We start from the raw sequence: 22,809 nt of genomic DNA, 5'->3' as shown, positions 1-22,809 counted from the left end.
CACAGTGCTTTAGGCTGGTTCTCTGAACGCATAAAAATTATGGTTTTGATAATTTTCTATCGTCTAAAAAATGTTTAGTTTTCTTAAGTCTCTAAATTCTTAAGGAAAATTAATTGCAATATTATTTACCTACATTAAAGGTATTTATGTATAAATGACGCGTATGATGTGTTTGAATACTGCACAGACATTTTAATGCACGAGTGTATCGCCAGGAAAGAGGGAGAACGACACATTGGAAACCCTCTCCTGGTGAAAGGGAAATTCTACAAGCATTTAGCTAAAGATACGCTAATCGGATTAGCAGGAATAAAAGGCAGAGGAAACCTAATTGTACCGATAGGAAAGCTGTGTGAATAATCCAATCTTTTCCAAACGTTGAGTTCGCCAATCGTGCGATTAACTTATCGATATCAAATATGCTTTTTACTTTCATGGATCAATTAACCGGAACAAATTCTTTCGAGCTTGTTCACCGGTATTTATCTCGCGTATCGTGTTCGTCACAGTGCTGAAACGTATTCGATTTACATCCCAGTGCTGTCACGACTTTGTGTACCCGCGATATTGTAGAAAATCACCGTTTCGAAATTCCGCGCGTTGAAAAGCACGCGACCGTGAAAGTTCAGAAACTGTTCGTCAACCGGAATATCGTCGACCCATTGTGTGTCACCGCTAAAACGTCCAAGTTATCGCGGGAGAAGCTCCATTTCGCGGAATTTCCGGTACATGGAACGGCTTGTGATTCATGTGACTTTTATCTTAAACAATTTTTTTTCTCCGGCGGACCACGATGTTCCACCAAGTTTGCCCAAATGCAAGCTAGAACCTCGCCGAAAGATAAATCTCGCTTCTTTATAGCGTAGATTATTGTACAGCGTATCGGTGGAAATTCGACGTGTCCGCGTATTGATACCACGCATTCATTTCTTGTCAGTTTCTTCGTTTCCCATTTTATGTCCTCTGAAAAAAATGTCCTTTCCCGCGCAACAAGATATAACCACCGAATTTTGTCTTTTTTTTTCTTTCTTTTTTTTCAACCTTTTAGTCGTAAATTGCATTTTAATCGGACGCCCGTTGTAGGATATCAAAGGGAACAGCGCAATTGCTTTGTGTTTTTACCGAGCACTGCTAGAACACACTATCATCAGGTTTGGAAGTTAATTTAATTTCGTTACAGATTCAGCGTAGTTTTTGCTTTACTTTTTGCTGTTGCTTGGTCACCTACCTTGTTCCCATCGATGTCCAAAAATGGGTCACTGTTCGACGGAAACATGATGGGTACGTAATCGACGAAAAGCTGACCGATTATCCCCGTGTGGACGAATTTCAAATCACCGCCGCATGTCAAATATCGATGTCCCGCTAAACGTCAGGAGCACGAGCATCTAATTTTTAAAAGACCTCCGCGGAAGCTCCGATTGACTTTCGTTTTAATTCTCTTTTAGCCTCGTTTCTTTTCTTTTTTATAGCTGGTTGCGCTCCAATCAGGGTACAATTTCTATTGGCTTGTACCGCAGATAAATTTCACTTAGTCTCTAATAATTCTCGCGAGACAGAGAACCACTACGCGTCTCTCTTTCTCTCCGTATCGGCTCATTGGTCCTTCAACCGCAAAACCATTACGCTACGTATCACGTTATTGTCACGGTGAATTTCGATTTACGGGAAGGAACAGCTTCGCGAGACAGTTTTCCGACTATTTCCTTCCACTGATTCTTCGCATCTTCCAATATCCAGTCTCATTGGCGAGAAAGAATGCGAACAAAAACGATCGCTTCGATAAAAAATCCCGAAGCTCTATATATTCGATTCGGCAACTTCATCCATCTGTTTGCTTTTTTAATCCGCTTAAGCGTCAAGGGAAATACAAGGTATTCTCGTGTACGTATATTATGAATATACGCATGTCGTGTGCGTGCAAACTATTAAATTGTAACATAGGAGACGTTCGTTTTCTTTGATTATAATAAATATATCATGTTCTTCATTAGGGCGAGTTTATTATTATATTGTTGGAATCCATACACTCTTGACATCGAGATACGCTCTTTCTCAATACTATTTTTACTATTTTACTTCTCTCTTTTTTTCTTACTATCTCGATATCTAGTATTTTTTTTTTTTCAGGAAATATCGTTTGCTCTGGATTTTGCATAATCTTCTCGAGGTTTGCTCTGTTTTTCTTCTTTAAAGTTAGTATTGTTTAGAGAAAATTAGAAAAAATCAACGACGAACGAGACGCTCATTAGTAGACTGCTGATGTTTATACATATATATCATAGATTTCAAAAGGCAAAACTGTGTATAATGTACATAATATGCGCAAATATACAGAATAGTGAAAGTGAAAGAGACATTATTATATATAGAAGGTGAAACGAAACAGTACACTCAATCCTTTTATAACACGATACTCCGAAAACACGGTTTCGAAAATTGCAGCACGGTACTATAAAAACACGGTGGAAAAATTGTTACACGCTTCCATATACCACGGCATTAATAGACTCGGATAAACCCTCATACAGCGTGAACGTTTGCATCACGCTGTTTTGCATTCGCTTAATACGATGTCGATACAACGCGGAACGAATTAACTGTGTCATAGGAGGATTCACTGTGCCTATATGCGTCATACTTAAAAATTAAACAAATTAAATTTAAGCATATTATTGTCGATTTTTCTCGTCAAATTATTCTATGACGTACATATGTTGTCGCTTGAAATTCGATCGATCTATATCGTTCGTGAATCTTCGTTATTCTTCGTTATCAATTATTAAGCTTATTATCAATGTTTCATTTTCCGCGCCATACATTCGACGAGTAATTCGTGAAATTAGAACGTACACAGGTCAGCCTGACGAAAGAAAGAACAGATCATACGCTTCTTCTGTTCCATCGCTGAAAATTAATTTCACGTCTGAAGCTGGAATTCCCCAGCTGCAAAGCCTCGAAAGGATTAGTGTGAACCACCGGACGGTTCTTTATCTCGCAAAACTCCAAGAGCACGGTGTCCTCGACCAAGGAAAATGAGAAACGAGAAGAAAAGGGATGGAATTATGACAAAATTTCCTGACTATTAATCCACGCGTACAATTGTGTTTTTGCATGCTGCCGAATCTTTTCCGGACAACTGTTTGGAAAAGTCTACGAAAGAGCGTTCGTTTCGCGTTATACAAATGCACCGTTTCGAAATTATTTTCATTATCGTACTTATTATGGCATTTACACATCAATTAATTAAGTTCAAGTATATTAAAATTCACACCATTTTACAGCGGTATTTCCTATGACTGCAAAAATTTGATTCCATAAAAATGAAACGTAGAATCTGATGAAACGACCGTATATATTGCTTACTATGTAACTGCGTAAGAATTTGTTCCAATAGCCATGGAAATTTTAATACAACACATATATCGCTCCTTGGATTTGACAAGATGCAAATAGCCGCTGATACTTTGAAGATCCTGGCCGAGTATAGAAGAAAAATTGTAATTGTTCCAATGTTTTAAAAATAGAGAGTTCACTGTATAAATTCAATACGTGTCCAATTATTATTGAAGTAGTGAGGACAAAGGGGAGGAAGAAAATAGATGATCAGAAGAGACGATAATGTTTTTGCGTTGCGTTTGCATTATTTCTTTGACAGCAAGCCTGTGTATGTATATCGGAGCACAGCTCGTAGTAGATGAAATAAAATGTTCATTCGTAAATAAAGAACATAAAGAACGCGTCGTCAAAAGAACGATCTCTTCCGCCGTATGGATTTACTAGAAAATCTGGAACGTTAAAAGCTGTCGTTCTCGAGATAGTATACGTAACATTAACCGTGGTTCCGTGTTCGGGAACGTTTCAAGAGCGTCTCAATATTTGGCTCGAGCAATAGTGGTCTTTTCACTTTCTGAAAGCTTCACCACTCGTAAGATGATCTTATCCGGTGGGAAATGGATCGATCATCCGCGATCCTATTCTTTTCCCCTTGAGAATCGTAGCGTTGATCGTCACGTAGAAAACGCTAGTTGGTTGGAAAACACGGCTCATTCTCGTGAATGCTGTACAATTGCGCCTGATAATTAGGCATTTCTTTGAGAAGCGTGCAGCCGTGTTATTTTATGCATAAGTTATGTGATGTGTTCTGCGCTTTAAGGCGTTTCGGTTTTTCGTGAAACGTTGAGAAGCATCGATGCAAATAAATAGTAATCGGACGGAGCCAAGTTTGGTGAGTAAGCTGCGTGCGAAAGTATTTCCTAACTGAACGCATCAATCGTTTCCTTGACCGGTTTTGCTGTATGTGATGGTGCATTATCATGAAGCAAAATTACTTTGTGTTGCCTTTTTTGATATTCTGGTCGTTTTTCACGCAAAGCTTGATTCAAATCGATCATTTGTTGTCGGTAGCGCTCAGTATTAACGGTTTCGCCAGGTTTTAACAGTAATTCGCTGTCTTGAAACTTTTTCGGTCGTCTTCCACGTTCTTCGTTCCTCGCGTCAAAATTGCCACTTCTGAATTTTCTTAGCAGTTTAGTGATAACTACATTATCAGCTAGGGCCATCTATAGGCAAATTCCGGTTTCATACTTACAGACCTGATAGTTAGGTGTTCATGTCCTGGGATTAGAAACGAATTCTTTGCATCTGACAATTGGTACATTGGTACAAGACCGGTTAATTAATGATCGTTTAAGTAAAGGGAGATGTTATAGTTCGAGGCAAATATAGCTAAAACGCGAGTTTAATTTGATTAACCTGTTAACTGGAGAAGATGAGCTATCTCGTTATGCAGATAGCCATCTTCTTGAGAGTAAAACATTTTTTATTCATAGATATTCTATTCCTTTACGAGTCTTTTCACTACCGTTAAATTCTATCTGTCATATCTATTTAATTTGAAATAATTAATCGCTTGAACTACTTTAAAATGAAATTAATTTAAATAAATTAGATTGAAATATCAAAACCATCGAGTATTAAAACCAATATTAAATTATCAAGAAATATCAAAATATAATGAATTTTCAAATCGAGCAACAAATAATTTAGATTTTAATATTAATCTCAACTTTAACTACCGTATTTTCCGTACGTTTCAATCATAATCAATGTAGCCAAATTATTTTGCACTCTAACGGTATTTCCTCTCAAAAGTATTTTAACTTCGGTTATTCTTGAATGAAGCATATGCGAGCTGTGCTGTGAGGAAATTTGTATGCCTGACGCATTTGATAAAGTTGACATAATAGAATTATTTCAGGAAACATTTATTCAAATGCGGAATGCCAAATAAAATAAGGAATTATCTCATTTCACAGCCAAATAGAATAAATCAAAGAGAAATTTATTTACTCAAATTAACTAACCTGTAATAAGAGTGAATAATCAGAAGTAACGATGATAAATATCATTTAGATGATTATTTTCTAGATATTTTACTCGAATATTGCCAAGATCTGAATTTAACTGAAATATAGTCGCCTTTATAAACTTTTAATTCCATGATTATAGAAACTCTCGATTAAGAATCGATCCGATTAACAGGCTAAGAACATCTTGATAAGAACGGGCAAAGTTAGGACGAACAATTTTACGCAACTGATTAATTTCATCAGACTCTATCGTTCTTAAGTGAAGTAAACTTACGAAAGTTGCAAATTAATCTGACGAATATTTATAAAATTTTCCTAAAAAACGTTTCTAAGCAGAAATAATCCAAAATCTGCTATCAAACAGCTGTACGTTTAATCACATCGATTCAGAGGATATTGTTATTGCGAAAAGGCCTCGTTATTACTTTCGAGGTGCATTTCACCTCATACTTCTTGAAACAACGCGCTGATTGCGAGACTCTTTCACGTGCTCGTGGAAAATTCATTCAGGCGTTTGCGTTCGCCCGTTTCGATTCCACGTGGTCAAGTTAATTAATTAGAGGGAACATCCTCTAGAAGCGGAGTCGTTTTCAGTTAGTCAACGACCAATTAAAATTTCGAAACGCGTGACAAGCTTCTCGAAATTCGTTGACTTGTTACCAGAAGAATCATTCTGAAATACGGAACGCATGGATGACTGGCGCTGATAGAGGCCTGAAATACGAGCTGCACCAGCTGCCTCCATTATCTTCGAGAAACTTCGCCAATTCCTGTGCCAGCCTGCTAGAGAGATGCCAGCTTAATCCTCTTCCATCTGGAAATTGATATAAACTCGCGGAACCCACGAAACCAGATTTTGAACCCATCAATTTCTCTAAGTATCTACAGGTATCATCCTTTTCTAATTTCATAGAAATAACAATCAAATCCATACTTCATAGCTTCTACTGCATTCTGATCGATTTAATATTTACAACGATCGCAAAAAGATTCCAATCAAGGTGCGATATTGTTATATCATTGAAATAAACAGTTTTCGAAAGTAAAAGCTTACGAAGTGCGATATTGTAAAAATTGTTAAGAGGAGAATTTTAGCAACATCGAAATAGAATTTTAGCAGCCATTATATTGCAATCTATGTAATATGTTATATTCGTAGTTCGCCAGGACTTTTATTTTCGTTTATTCTTCGGATATTTTCGTTCGTCTTTTAATTATTTTCTGCAACTTTAGATAGAAAATGTGTTTCATGTTGTTTAGCCCTTCTACTATTTAAACGATGATGTACTGTAATAGCTATATTGTAAAACTTACAAAATGCCGTTTTATGTGGATTTTGTGTATTTTTTATTTACCTTTTGCACAATATGTATTCTCCGTGTGATTTCGAAATAGATAATAGATAACAGTTGTAACGATTACAAGTCTTAATAATTTATACTTGTCAACGATGAAAGAGTTAATCAGGTTTCCTGTTGATAAGATGAGAAGAGAAACGTAGATATAAGTCGTATTACGAATTTATGTCGTTATATAAGATCTACGTAAAATCGATCGTATAATTTAATAATAATTGTCCGGTACTGAAATTTTTATATGAATCGAAATCTGGTGGCAAAGATGGCACCTATTGATATCGTAATTCTATCGCGTTACTATTTCACCTCGTTGAATTGTTTTTCCTATTCAGAGCTATACTTTTGAATAATGAAATGTGGCAGAAAGCTTTTTGTTTTTAACGAGACCAAAAACAAAGTTGTACGCGTATTCAAAGATAAACTCTCTGAAGCTATTGTTTCATGGCAATAAAGACAGGAATCAACAAAACTTTCACCGTAATGCGAGGTACGTGGAAATTACAAATTTAATCCAGCGTGCGTTTCCGCGAAGCAATTTTCATAAAGTGTCGTTACACGGAACATAACAACCGAATTTACTACTGCCTAGCAACGTAAAGCAAAATCTCATTTTGGATTCTTCTTTAACGAACATTATTGTCGTGAGATTAATTGAATTCCTTTTAACGGCGTTTAATCTCTCACGCTGCGCCGTTTGCGCCGAGATAAGCAGAAAATTCATTGGCTCTGGAGGTTGATATTCCGCGACTTATCATGTCACCGTAGATTATCGCGTCCAATAGTTCCACAGGACATCGGCCGTTCATATCCATGGATACAGGGATCTGATTTAAAATGGTAAACAGTGGCCGATAACAAATGACAGAGGATACCAACCGGAAAAGTAATTTTTTCGGTTTTACCCGGCTGCCACTTGCAGAAATCGAGATCAACGGGTTTGCGGCAGAGTCGAAGCGATGTTTGATTCCAGGTAGTTGAGAGTGACGAGCGAAATACGATCAGTTGCTAAAGTTACGCATGCCAATGTAGAGCCGCGTTTCTCAGTCGATGATGATTCACGTCCGGAGCTATAAATTTCGCTCGAACCGAGTCGACGAGAAAATTCGTTCTATCCTGAATGGGATGCAGTCACCGAGGTTAGGAAACCGAATGTTCGTCTCTTCTTGAAAAATGAAAATCAGCTACGACGAATACATAATATCATCGTTCCGTTTCATTCGCTGTGTTGAAACGAGTGTAAATATTGGGGAAGAAAGAAAGGGAGCATTGGGATTGAAAATCCCAACGCGTACAAATCCCTCGTTTCCACGCGGTTCGTTAACAGATCGTCTGGAACGCTTGAAATTTTTATATCGCCACAGAGGGAAGAAAGCTTCTTCTCTTTTTCCTGGTTCTCGCTTCGAGTAAAGAGGTGGTCGTTCACGCGTTTTCAACAACGTCAAACAATTAAATCAACAAACCCACTGTACCGCGGTTGAACTGAAAGAATTCTGCATCCTCTTTCTTCGCTTTCCTTCTTGCATTTTCTTTGTTTTCGAGTACGAATAAAGCGAAATACAGCGCTATACTTCGCTCGTAGCAAATTAACTTCTCCCTGCTGCCGGCAGCGGAGTGCCACGAAAATCCTGTCGGCAGACGTGATTCGACATCCGCGTGACGTAAGCCTAATTGCAAGGGAGGTAAGCCTAATTGCACTATTTCGTATCCCCTTAACTAAAGACGATCAACTGATTGACCCAGATTCACCAGGCATTACCATAGCCAACCTCGTCTTGCCAAGTGTTACCATTTCTCTCTCTAATGATCGGATCCTGTGTTCGAATTAACGTCTATCCATTCACGAACCATTCTGCTTCGTTCTTAGTTAGCTTAGTACGTGACCTACCCAGCATCACATCCGCCAAGGATCTTCCCACGATTCCTGTAGCCAGCTTCATTTTGAAAATTAGCAACTTGAGCAGAGGACAGATTTAAAGGGGAACTCTGTTCTGCGTCCCACTGCGTGTTACGCTTGTAAACATACATATATATATATACTCATACAGAAACCACTATAATTTTCCAGACCGGACACGAATAAGACGTGACTTGGGGAAACCGCTTATCATACGGGCTGACGCTCCAAGCCGTGTACACCTTTCGGATAAACGCAGATGGACGTGATAAAAGACTCGGAATGTACACTAATTGGATTAGAACACGGTGGCTTGCGTACATAGTCAAGGTTTGTGAAAAGAGGGGCAATTTTTCGACCGAGTTAATATACGTTTGTCTATGAGTTCTGGGTTACCGTGAAAATAAATATCTTCGCCAAATTTAAAGTAGGATTATGTTTAAGCTTGCTGCGTAGCTTCTATATACATTTCCAGATAGCCATTAAATTTTATCGATACAACCATGACAGCCGTGTTTCACTACAGTACTGATGAAAATTTAAATTGTTTTACATCTTGATAAGTTTCCTACGATCAAATAATGTACACGATTTCTTGTCTCGATTGCATATTGTTTTTTGTTGAAACAGCGGCGAAATTTGGACGTACAAGTTCGAAAACCGTGGCGGTGCTAAACTCCGAAACTCTACTTCGATCGGCAACGCCTTCGTAACGCACGGTGACAAAGGACAGACAGACGTTTTCCTGATTCAGGGAAATCCTTCATTTGATGTTTCACAGGCAATATCAGTCTCAAAGGTAATCGATGAATCGTATATTAAGCTTGAATAGCGTATAGCGGCGGAAATTTCGGGGCTACTTATCATCGAGACGATTGATGCGGAGACACGTTTGAAACGCGCGTAGGTTTAGCCTGTACGAGCACGTTATCACAACCGGTGACCTAGGAAATGCCCTCGCATCGATTAGTCCGCTGCATCCTGTCGCATCGCAATTCCCTTCCTTCCTACTGTCCAGTTGTACTGATTCACTAGCTCACTAGAGTTTACGCTTTCCTCCGTTCTATTTTTAATATATGCACTCAACGAATATCGGAGAAAAAGTATATACACGTCATCGAAGCACTCTGCTTGGTAGCATTGGTGGCATGTTGGTGGCCGTAGATGCACGATTATGCCCTGGCAAAGAGCCAATGTCGTGAAACGCCCTTTGTAACCTGCTCCGTCGACACGCAAAAGGTATTCATCAAGTTTAACACAGTAGGGCGTTATTTCGTCTGACCCTGGTTATCCCCAGAGACACAGTCTTCGCTGTTTAATCTTTGGCTCTCATTCTCGCAAAAGGAAAGATTATAAGCAGCTTTCGTACTTTGGAGAAAAAGGACAAAGGTCGTTGCAGGAAAATCTGATCGATTCGAATAGGAAAGTTTATTCTGAGAAAAGCGAGAGGAATGTAGCGATTGAATCTTTATGCCTTTGAATACGCTTTTTCGCCGTGCGTTTTGGTATTTCGCGTTAATGCTTGGAAGCTCGTCTGACTACAAGCTATTCGTTTCTACTGCGCGCTGTTATTCTTCAACGAAGCTGCTTTCACACGGTTTCTCTTCCCCAAGAACAGTTTGTTTAACGTTCATTTACAAGCAGCCCCGGTGCGCCAGCAACGAAACAACAGTTCACGTAGAGAAGAAACAAACTTTTAGGAATTCGATAACTTCCTTTCTGTTTGTCTCGTTCGGTTCCCATGTCTGACGCGTCACCGTCTGTTTCCACTTGGCCGCGTCTCGTCGCGCTCTAACCTTTTGTGTTACACGGTCCTTCCATTAATCGTCGTCTGCGTTACGAAATTATTCGTTCAATTAGCGGCTCGGTGCACGATTCCCATCGGCGGAGTATGTGGAATCGTTCGTTCATCTCGTATATTCAGTCCTCGAATGGAAAATGCATTACGTGGGCTATTCACGAAGTAACATCTCGTGTAATGGACGAATCGTGCTTACCTAATTCAACCGAACATTAATTCCAAGCTATCAAAACTATCGCGTCATCGTCATATATTACCGGGCGAAGATAACACAACTGATGAATTACCTTCTGGTAAATATCTTTACGTAAATATCTATCTAAATGTTTAGGATTGTTAGTTTCACCGGTGCTAAATGGAATTCAATCGATTATTTGTATGACTGTGGGGAGCAGGTTAAACGAGACAATCCATCGTCAAAAGGCGTAATGAGTTTGAAAATTAATGACCACGCGAGAACTGCTCTATTCGGTTGCAAAAGCACGCAGTCCGGTTTACGTTATAATTATAACGTCATAAATGCCAGCATTGCTAAAGTGAATAGCGTGATCTGGCAACTGTTTGGCCACCAGTCCGCCCCTGTCACGTTTCTACAATTAAAACCCGATTCACCACGTGCCGAATTTCTAACAAGCGGCGATCATTTGTCCATCGTAAAATTCCGTTAAACCAGCAATTCGCAACGAACAATCAGAATTTTCGGAAATTAAGCGAATATTTGGAAATTCCGTGTGAGAGTCTACAGAATAAAACCATAATCATACGTATCTGCATAATTAGTTCAAAAATACCAACAGCTATCCGATGACTATTTCTTTTATAAAACACGCGCAAGTGTTCTGAGCTTATTTTCGACGGTTTTCAGAAGTGAACTTTCCAATTCTATTTCAATTACCTGCAAGCTAATAAGATTCGGTTTATGGCGGGGCCTTAGGTTTATTGAGGGTCTGTCTAGTGATGCTTGGGCCTTAACGGTCAGACAATGAAGGACGTCGCACGGACCGTTTCACGCGACGGAACAATTTTGATTACACAGTTTGTTTCGTAAACTAAAAAGTTGTAGACCTACAAGCTCAAGTTTCTCACGGGTTTGGTAATTACCTTGAGAAAGAAATGTTCTAACTAACTGAATCAACGATTGTCTAACAAGTTGATGGCATCGTTGAAAATTTAATAGAACGCCGACCATTCTTACCGATCTCTAAAGTCGATCGTGTTTTACAATTCTCGCCAACCTGAATTTTTAATCGCTTTTATGATCCCTTGGTTAGTCTCTCGCAATCAGGCAAAACTTTTCTAATTAAACGTGCGAGAGCGCGACCCTGGCAATAGAACGGTCAATTATCATCGCGTTTGCTTCGATTCGCCTGGTTCCTCTCCCGTTTTGCGTTTAATTTACGGTTCAATCTATCAGGTGGCTTATCGATTCGAAGCGAAAAGCGAACGGAGGAAAAACGTTTTTACCCATATCTTTGATCTGTATGTATCTGTTTTTCCTCTTCGGTGTGGTTGTCACGTCCGAAGGATAGAGAAAATAAAACGAACGTGACTCGTGCCCCGACTGTCTTTCCAGTTGCTCTCTGTGTTCATATATAAAAATAACAGAATCGAGGAGATTTTCCGAATACGGATATTTCTCAACACTCCTTTCTTCGATTACCGTGATTTTAGGATTCATAGATTTTTAACTATTGTTGCTACTATATCGATCATGTAACAAATAATATATAAGAAATATTGTTGTTGGAATTTTTACCACAATTTGTTACTGTAGCAACGTTAAAAGATACCAAGATTAAATATATTACAAATTTCCTATGGACAAAAGGAATGCTACAAGATTACTATAAAAATGATCGAAAATTAAATCTCGATGCACAATTAAAAAATGAACGTTCAACTATCGATTGACACGATTACGTAAATTTAAGCTGCAGCTGTAATCTTGCGGTCGTGTTCACACTTTGTTCAATGAATATTTTTACAAAGTGTTATATGTTATTTCAATGATAAATATATCGCATTACGCGTGTAATACGTTTAAGGAAACATCGCATATTATTTTAAATGAGTTATGTCTGGAGGAAAACCAATACTCGGAGAAAGTTTCAAAAGCAAAATCGTATTTTTCAATGGTGGATCATTTTTTACTAGCAACAAAATTAATTTTATGCAATCAGTTTATCCTACGTTAATAACGAAGTTCCTTTAGTATTGATTTTATGGATTATATATATCGTATCGTTACTAGAGATATTACACTGTATCGATACTATCGATTTACGTGAAAGTAGACAGCAAAGTCATTCAAGAATACGAGACTAAAAAATTCGCGTATCCATCAACATCACGAAAATAAAGATTTAATCCAATCCCTCCTGCCGCTTCTAAAAAGTGTCGTTCGATGTTTGATAAAAATTTATAGAGTAGCGCGGCAGATTTTTCCGTTGTGAACATTTCCCAGAACTCAATTTAATGTAACGGAATTTCAGCTACTTCTTTCGCTGTTAAAGCGACGAACTAAACCGAATTTCAGCTCAAACCGCATCACGAATTTTCTGCTGTCGGTCGTTCTCAGTTGCTGCGATGTTTCGCACGGCATAGTAATTGCAGACGTTCTCGAAGCATAATTCCCTCGGGATATATATTCCACGTCAACGAAGCGGAGACCTTCGTGCTCGCATATTTCACCTGCCTGGAGAACGACCCCGATTAATCGTTATTATTTCCGATTTGGCACGAGCAAGCGCGACGAAATCGTTCGACGTCGCGTCAAGATGTCCACCGCGTTGTATGTTATTGCTCCAAATTCAAAGTCACTCGACATTAATTCAATAATTTGCATATTACATTATAGTAGGTTATATTACAATATATCATATTACACGAAATGGATATATTATTGCTCGAAAATACCAGGGTATTTGATTATTTCTGACAAGATCGACTTCGATTGCATAATCACGAATAAATCGAAATGCAACGATTTTATTATTTAGAACGATGAAAAGGCCAATGTGTAATAAGAAGAATGGTGCTTGTAATTGTCAAGGCTTACACAACTATTTCGTTAACTGAGAAACTCTTTATGTTTTAATCGCTTGTTTGTAATAGGTATAATAATTACACATTGAATGAAGAATATGATAGTTTGCGAGATATTTCTGTTATATCGTTATAAAATATTATTGTTATGTATATATTGTAATATCGATGTTCATTTACAGTGTCAGTTCGTTATTGTTACGCTAAGGAACAAATTAAATTATATATCGGTTTATTATTATATTAGGTCGTAATAAAAGAACGAAAGGGTAAAAGGTGAGAAACAAAAGTTTTGTAACTCATCAGGGAATCAACAACGGACTAACTAACTCACTATTACGAGAAATGGTTATGCGTACATTGTATTATTAGAAATTGCAGGCACTTGCTTCAATTACGGAAATTCCTAAGAGCTTTGGTTGTAGATCGCGTGTAGCTCGGTACTGTTTGCTCGGAAACTACAGAGAAACTAAAACTTTTACGTATCTCTTCATCTTCCAACGCGGCCAAAAATGGACGAGAGAAAAATAGAGAAAACGATATATCGCTATGTCGACCGCAGAGATACCTTTTTGAAATTCGAGCTACCTTTGTGTGAAAGAAAAATCGCGACGACAACGATGTTATAAACCGATTGTGTTTGCGAAACGTTTGCCATCATTAGTAACCATCATTAGCGTATTTGTCTTTTACGTAGATTATATACGTTCATAAATCATACAGAATCGTTCATAGCGATAACAAGAATTGATGATTTCTAGTCACAATCATATCAGTATTCATTGTTGCAACGAAGAATCGTATGTGCCAACAACAGGGAAAATTCCTTATTTAATTTGTAAATCGTCAAATTTAGTTATAAATTATTTTTATCTGAAAAAACAAAAGACATAAAACTCGAAAAGACTATTTGTCTTATTACTGGAGTGCTAAACAATAAAATACATTGTGTACATTGACAGCTCAACAAGCACAGTTTTGTATGAGAATATGATTTATTATCATGAAGTTAATTTGCAGCCACTATCGGTATTTTTTGGAATTATCGGAATTCGATAGCGTGCGTATATGTATTTGCGAAAGTCATTTTGGTATTTACTTTATTCATTTTTATATCATAATTCTCTTCTCGCTGTGCATTTTCTTGCTTCTGATATCTTCTCCTGTTGGATCTAAAGTACACGATCTTTCTTCATTTCTTCGTTATTTTATTGCAAGTTAATGGCCTTTTATCGTCTACACCGATCTCTAACATTCCATGTAAAGTTCAAACTTGAATTTAAGGACGTCGAAGATTAACCGACTTAAACCTTGCTTCAATAAATAAAAAGTGTATCTTTCGAATAATTATGACTAGAATACTATATACAGATAAAACTAACAGCAACTCGTCATTGGCCAACTAAATTGATTTTTGCCATTTAAAAATCTTAAATTCTTTCTTAATCACGCGCAAACAGTGGCACAGTTCGCAATTTGATTTCACGAAAAACCGATTTTTCGCGGAAAAAGTTACCGCTTGGACGATGCCCGGGTATTTAAACAGGTCGTAGGACAAAACGATTTAAAAGCTGACTACGAAAACTTCGAATTAAAATACGAACTTTGGAGCTTTCCGGGTGCGACGTCACGTTTCCGGATGCTCCAACACGATCGTGTTCTAGTACACGAGGATGGGCCAAAGAAACAGTGATTTTTTTAAGCAACTTCTTGCTAACGAAGGTCCGTAAAGTGGTTTTAATTACATTTACATAGTCGCGTCTCTTTCTCGCTTTGACGATAGAACCGGTGATTTTCCTCGGTAAATATTAAGCTTCTGCTTGTTGTGATTGATCACAATTTGATGATTGAGTAACACACGCCACACAATGTTGGCTATAGGATTGAAATAATTAACGCGTTTCGTTCTCGCTTTGACGTAAATCTATGACTTTCGTCGACAAGTATTAAGCTTTCATTTCCTGCTATTGATCGAATCGCTTTGCGAATTCGAAATTCACTGACAATTCACGCATACGCGTCTCGCAACGTTGCTAGAAGTAAAGTAACTGGCGGAATTCCAACCACTTAAGTTGAAAGTTTAATTAGATGCTGCGGTGAATTTGGTTAACCGAGTCGTCACGTTCCGCGACGCATCGCTAAAAATCTGCACACTCTCCGCCTAGATGCGACGGTAGACGAGAATACCAGGACCAGCAATATGGTAGGTAGAAAAAAGGAGCTCTTTCTCTCTCTCTCTTTCTCTCTCTCTTTTAGTCGAAGATGTATAATTCGTTGGAACAGTGTTTTCACCGAACGCGCGACTCGCTTCGCGTGCAATTAAAACCTTGGGATTATTTCACGGCAAGGCAAGAGAAACATGGTCAGACTATCCCACGCAAGCTGTTACCGTTAATTAGGATTAATCGAGCGGCAACGCCATTACGTGGCTCGCGAAGTGATAATCATTCGGCAATTAACTAATAAGCCTATGGGTAGGTTTGCAGCTGTTGTGCGACTTACGATTACCAATTTCATTATCTGTGTATTGTACCAGGCTACTCAGATGATCTATCGCGGTGATCGATCATGTCATCGTGTTTTTTCATCCAATTTCGTTCGTTTCAATATTTTGCAACGAGATAATGAAGTAATCGACAGCAGTATATTTAGATACGTTAGCAATTACGGTTTATTTCCCTCGAAACGGTAGTTTAACAAAATCGATGGCGTCCGTTAGCAGCAAATTAGGCTGCACGCTAGCCCACTGTTCCGTTTCACTGACATTCTCCTATATATATGTATTTCGCGAGCCATTAATTTACCAAATGAACCATCCAGTATACAATATTTCGCGAAGATATTATATTTGTACGCGCATCATAGAAAAATTTCATTTTTTCATATAAATATAATTGCGCGTGTCGTGTCTATATCGTAGAAGGTTTCTACAAATGTTCGAGATATTTTTGTGAGCATCGGAAACATATAGCGACGATTTATAGGAAATTTCAACTAAATATACAGGCATTCTTATCCGCTTTAACTCTCAATTTATTTATCCAAAGAATGCTTCGCGATCTTATCGTATTTCGAAAGGCAGCTGCGTTGGGAATTTCGAATTCCGTTTGCGCAAGATCGATCCGTCGTGCTGCCGCGTTCGTTCGCGCGTTACGTTTGCCTGATATATTCTTCGGTACGTCTACACAATTTCGTTTACCGTAAGGCTGGTCGCGAAAGTTTGTCGAAGCGAACTGCTGGAATTGCGAGCATGGAATTCGAAATACAACCATGAGCTAGAAATCGATAATCGAGTAATCAACGGATTAAAACCCTCTTCTACGTTTTCTAATTGATCGCAGCCGTCAAATTCCGAGGTACATGTTTTCTGATTCCAAGTTGCGACTTGCGAAACCCGGCACGGTTTCGCACGTATTTTTATAGCTCACAGTGATTTGATCTTCGAATTAGAACGATTACTACGAATATTCGAAATTTTATTCCAACTTGTTTCTTCTGAATAAAATATTTTCAGAATCTATTCGTACACTTAATTCGTCTTTCGAAAAAGTCGCAGAATAATTTCGTTTATCCTACATTATTAGATATATTATCATTTGCTCCCATTTTTTTGCAATTAATTCTTGATGCAAAAAGAATTTGTCTTCGTAAAAAAGATATTCGAATAAAATCCTGTGCACGATTGTTACTGAATTTTTGTCATTGGTACTCAAACGCTTGTTCCTTGATAATGTTACGTATTTTTTCTGCAATGACCATCACGCTATTAGCATTCTGAATATTTCACGACACTATATGCTAAGTATGCTGTTTCCATTTCAGTTATACAAAAACGTATACAATAGATACGCGATCTATAATTACTGATTGTTCTTGTCAGACTGTGAAATGTTGCAAAGAACAAGGTAAGCACACGGTGACAGGCAGAATCGTAAGTTATTCTAAATCCCCAAAAAACGTATGATCTACTCAACATACTTCTATTGAGTTAAGTAGCAATATGAAAGAACATGTTTTGTACTTTAGACTGGAACAGAATCCTGCGAAGCAAAAAGCCGAAATTCTTTGAAAACAACCGTCGACTGTCTACCAACCGATTATTTCTATCGAGCGGCAAGCTCGCAAGAGACGAATGCATAAATAAACAAGTTACGCAATGCTTTTCCATGAATCTGTATCCTCTGCGCTGTAGGTGACCTAACCGTGTCTTCGAGCAACACTGTTTTGAAACCCAGCGCCCCAATGTTCTTCGTTTTTGTATATTTTCTAGAGTTCAACACCCTTAAACGTCTTCCGTCGTTCGTAACGCTAACCAGCCCTCGGTGATCGAAGTCCCCGAGGAAGTAGCTCGGTATTGGCTACTAACAGGCCAACGAAATTCCCCGGAAACCAACTAGATTATATCCTTCTTTTTTCCCGTTGCATTTCAGTTTCCGACGTTCTGCTGCGACCAAATTAAATCACCGACGAAACTTCGCGTTCAGGATACTCTTCTTCGTGCTTTGTCATCGTTGAACCTTCTTCCTTTGTCCCCGTTTCTTTTTTCAGTTACCGTCCCTGGTAAAGTTTCGGACTGCCCCAAGTAACATCGAACGTTCCAACTATAGATACACCGGCTCACGAAACCATTTGGACACTTATTATAGAATACGTTTATGTGTACATAGTGCGTGCTATATAAAACACCGTGACATTTTGTTAACATTGTAACGAGGCTGTCGTGATTATGTTGATAAAAATCTAAAACGATCCGACGAAGTTGGTTGTCCGAAAAGTTCCTTTCGTTTTATGAGGAATTAATAGACACACAGCGTTTTTGTTTTATATTATTTTGTCGAATTACGTACGACCCAGTTTGTTCTCTTGAGATAAATACCGCGACATTTCACAGACTTGGTTTCACGTTTTTATGAAGGTGCATTGTTGTAAAAAAACACGTTTACGAAAGAAAGACATTTTTCGGACAACCTAATATATGAAGACTAAAGGAAGAGAAGATAGTGAATCGTATTTACATGTTTCGGTATATTGTCGATCGAATAATATTACATTACTGAAATTGTTTTTATATCTAGTTTAAAAGCTTGACACGAGTTTAATTGAAACAAAATTTCCCAAATACTGCTTTTAATGATATTACGTTCGTGATGTTAAATTCGTTAAAATATTGTTTGTCTCGACGAGTATATCTCTGGTTTTCACTGAACTTGCATAAGAATTCGTTTGAAACCTTACCAATACGATCGTGACAATCGAGTCTCGTATAGCACAGATAGTATATTCGTAAAAGGTGTCTACAACCGAGTCACCGTATATCCCTCACGTTCTGCTTTTTCTTTTATATGGCGACGTTGGGAAAATCGTATCGACGCTCGGAGCTACGCGCAGATAGAAAACAAATGATGTGAGAATAGCGTGGGCGTGGCGAGGGATAAAGCGATTGTCGTTAAATTCTGCGGCAAACAATTAAAACGTTGTTTCGTTGACATAAAATGGTTTGCATCCTCTAATAAATAACGTTTAATAATAGATGAACACCGTGGCCGGTTCGTTTAAAAAGAATATGCACGATTATTTTCACAGACAGAGGAATCATCCTGTCGAAATATTTCCTGGGCAAGCATTCTTTAAACCGGGCTCAAAATCGACCATTCCATATGTTGTATACTGCGCCGTAAATATTATCATAAGACGTTGCGACCATTTCTCTTGTCGAAACGATCGTTCATTCTGATCAACGGCGTGTATCAAATACACACGGCGTGACTGTGCCGGCCGCGTTGTGCCAACCTATCGATCTACCCCGTCTCTAATCGAATATGCAATGTTTTTCACTGTTGAAAATTCATACGATGCCGTGCTCCGTGAATTCTCGCACAAACTTCCAAATATTCATGTCTCTTCCGACGTGGTTCCAACCTCGATGTTCTCCTCGAGTCTCTCTAATCTTTGCCCCCGATACATAGCCACACGCTACGTTCAGTGTCTTCAGAGGTGCGTTGAAATTGTATTTAAACGTAACGCTGAGAGAGAGAAAGAGATAAAGAGAGGGAAAGATGAAACGGCAGGTTAGGTAAATAGTAGAGGGATATTCCAAACATTTAAGCGATTCTCATCAGTTCCGCTTGTACCGCATAAGTAAGAGAATTCAAAATGGAATACAGTGGGAGATTCTATTGTTAATTTCTATGACTGTTTTACGAGAGAACTAGATTTCGGTTAAAAAGTGTTGGTTGCTCTATGCTCGCTCGAAGATTTACCTCGCGCGTCCTGAGTAAATGAATAGGTTCGTACGATAACGGGACGAAATTGCCAGAGTACGCGATTCATCGGTCGAAAATTCGAAAGCTGCGTGACCTCAGGCAATGACCTGGCTTCCGGAGATAAGGGCTAGTTCGTGGAAGGTTTTCGAATCGTTGCAACGTTGCATCTGAAAGGCTGGTTTTCATTAATCATTTTTCCCGCTCTTCGCCACGTCGACGTCCAAGTCGATCGAGATTACCCGTCGGAGGAAACTGAATCGGCGAAACAGCACCGGTCGAAATATTCTGATAATATTTTCAGACGATCGTTCGTGCCGACAGGTAATTCGCGTCGACTTCTTAGCGTCCTCGTTCGCACACCCAATTTCCAACGATAATTTAGCCAAATGGTGGGAACCATACAACGGGTCCCAGATGCAAATGTAAATGTAACACGAGAGGATGAACGTGCCACGATTTTTTACCTCGGTCCTCCGTCGATCGTTATAATTTATGGACACACGAACAGAATCGAGCCAACGCTCCAGGAGACTCGCCTATGCATATAAGCGCGTGTTCGAACTCCTTCGGACGATAAAACGTTTGCACGGTCGACATCACACTGCAGCCTCGCGCTAGTGGGCGTTCCCCGAGTGCATCGTGCGAATTTACTAGGGATCGCTGAGGGTGTACGAACTAAGGGAAAAATCAATGCAACGCGGCCACCGAACATGCAACGTGAAACAAAGTCCACGAGGAAACCACCGTGCCCTGTGCTGTCGAGAAGTCGAGAAGTGTTACAGTAAGGATACGTATGCGAAAGACCGAGATAAGTGTAATATGGCGTCGTATAAGGCGATGGGAAAATTCATACTCCGATCGGCGTATAATGCGATTTAAGAATCACTTAAACGGACTTTATGCAGAAGCATATTGTTGCGAGATAAACAAACAAGAACGGTATTGTAGATTTTACACCTTGATAATAATTAGGCGACGCATTTGTGACTTCTCGGATGTGAATCGTGTTACTAGTGCGTTACGTTTCGTTAAAAATGGGCTATTTCGAACCTACTCCGAAGAGGTGAACAGGAAACGTCGAAACGAAACGCAGTGTACTAATAACACGTCTGAAAGCCGAAGAATGCCAAATATGTCAAGAGCGGTGTTTGTCACTTTTTGCTGCGTTTGCCTCCAGTACATTGTCCCAGGCCTCACTCACATTTAACGTGCAAACGTATACCCTTTTCAATCGTTTGGAAAATATGCATTCGGTGTACTTCGTCTTAAGCGTATATTTCCAAACTGAATGTCGTGTTACGTTATAATAGTTTTCTATCGTTGTGTGTTCGTGTTACTCGCTTACGACAGTAACTTACTGTAATTATTAATTATAATTGTACGATATGGAAGACTTCGCATATTCCATGATACTTATTTCTATATGGAATTAATCGTGTTACTTCAAGAAATAATCCAGTTTACTTTTTCCGCTTTGGGAACCGTATAACGCGAAACGTATATAGAACGTTGTAGGGAGGCCCGGTAAACAACAACTAATGCGTGCAACGTGTGAAAAGGATCTGATGTACTGTGCGTACTCACCGATCGTCGGTATGTTCCTGTCATGATTTCCCTCGGTGGAAAACTGAAACAGAAAGAACAACGGGGGTTAAACATCGACGATCGTATCAAACGATTCGTGTGAATCGCCACGAGCAAAAACACCTTCCCCATCTCGTTTCTCCGCGATAGAAATCACATCAACGCGTGATTGGCTGCGCAGCAACCTTTTTTTTTTTTATATTTCCCTGTTAATGGACTACGTTCGATGGAATATCCTCTCGATGAGAAGGCAAATGGATGGAATAGGGGAAATGCTTTTACCATGCGATAGAATTCTACGAGGAGAAGAAAATTTATCGATTTCCTAATGGCGGCACCGATTTTCACCGATAGTCAAATATTTTTCATCATGCTCGACCGTTTTTTTCCTCGTTTGATTACCCCGACCCGACCTTGTGGGCAAGCTCCGCGAATGTTTATTTTTTACTCAAACTATTTACCCGATACAATTGTAAACAGATTTATTGTAATCATCGGATTCGCGAACAGAGAAACTAGCAGCGATAAATACGCGTGTAAACGTTTGAAATGTTTGTGACCGTTTCGGGGGCGTAAAATACATCGTTACTTGCTGCAATTGAATCACACTGCACCTCGTATCTCGTTAACACCGGCAAGAACGTAAAGAGAGGAAAGAAAATTTTCCATCGAGCGGTTCTTGTTCGGTGTTCCATGGCAAACGTTTCTTTCAAACAAAACATATCCCTCGGGTTCTGAAGGTAAACTGAGTTTATTCAGAGCCAGCACCGGTAGGAAATAGAAGCCGGCAGAAAGGAATTTCGAAGTCGTGCGCCGCCGTGCGAAATTCCTGACTGGCTCGTGCACAGTGAAGGAGCGCTGTCTCTTGGAAAAAGAAGCTTCCTGTTCTGTGGCCGAAAGAAGCCACCGCCAATCGATACACGGTTTTATCCCTCGCCTTAGAGCTCCGAGTATCGTATCCGGAGCATCGATCAGCTTTGGCTTTCGGCTAAATCGAGCGTGTTAAAGTTTCGAAGGTTCCCAGGAATCCTGATCGACTCGTTAGTTTCGTTTCTTCGTAGAACGAATAAAATGGATACCTTTTTTAAATTAATACTGTTGTACAAACTATGAAGTTTATAACGTGATATATTTGCTTGGTCGTGTGGTTACGACTTTTCAAAGAATCGCAATTTCAAAATTAAAAACACTGTGGAAAAAATGTCTGTGTGCTCTCTATGCAAATATTGCACTCTATTCTAATTAAGTCAAATATTGTTTTTTCTCTGGCTTTGGGTTTTCCGTTTGTATAAATATCGTAGATGTCTATAGAGATTTAGTCATGTTTTAGTAATCGAGCGATACAAAAAATAGAAAATCGATAAACATAAATTTATCGTGTCTTGTTCTTATTTGTATTTCGTTACCCGTTTTTATATAGAATAATACGATCCACGGCGAGCGTGTCAATTTGTAAAATAATTTCGTTACCTCGATAGACATTAGAAAATCG

The 22,809-nt window shown here is 38.9% G+C and overlaps 1 protein-coding gene across 9 annotated transcripts in view; it reads right to left on the bottom strand.

The window, feature by feature from the left end:
• Window positions 1-22,809, bottom strand: part of LOC100647530 (transient receptor potential-gamma protein) — a 100,584-nt gene that overhangs the window by 39,625 nt on the left and 38,150 nt on the right. For all 9 annotated transcript variants that reach the window (XM_048412489.1, XM_048412496.1, XM_020867224.2 and 6 more), the window contains one exon: window positions 21,318-21,360. Coding sequence is in view for 4 of the 9 variants with exons in the window: in XM_048412455.1 (XP_048268412.1) it covers window positions 21,318-21,360 (43 nt within the window). In the remaining 5 variants the exon portion in view is untranslated. The remainder of the gene's footprint in view (window positions 1-21,317; window positions 21,361-22,809) is intronic.

The sequence above is a fragment of the Bombus terrestris genome, chromosome 2 (assembly GCF_910591885.1).
Source record: "Bombus terrestris chromosome 2, iyBomTerr1.2, whole genome shotgun sequence".
Lineage (NCBI taxonomy): Eukaryota > Metazoa > Arthropoda > Insecta > Hymenoptera > Apidae > Bombus > Bombus terrestris.
Note: the sequence above shows the minus strand (reverse complement) of the source record. Positions and strands in the feature narration are given on the sequence as shown.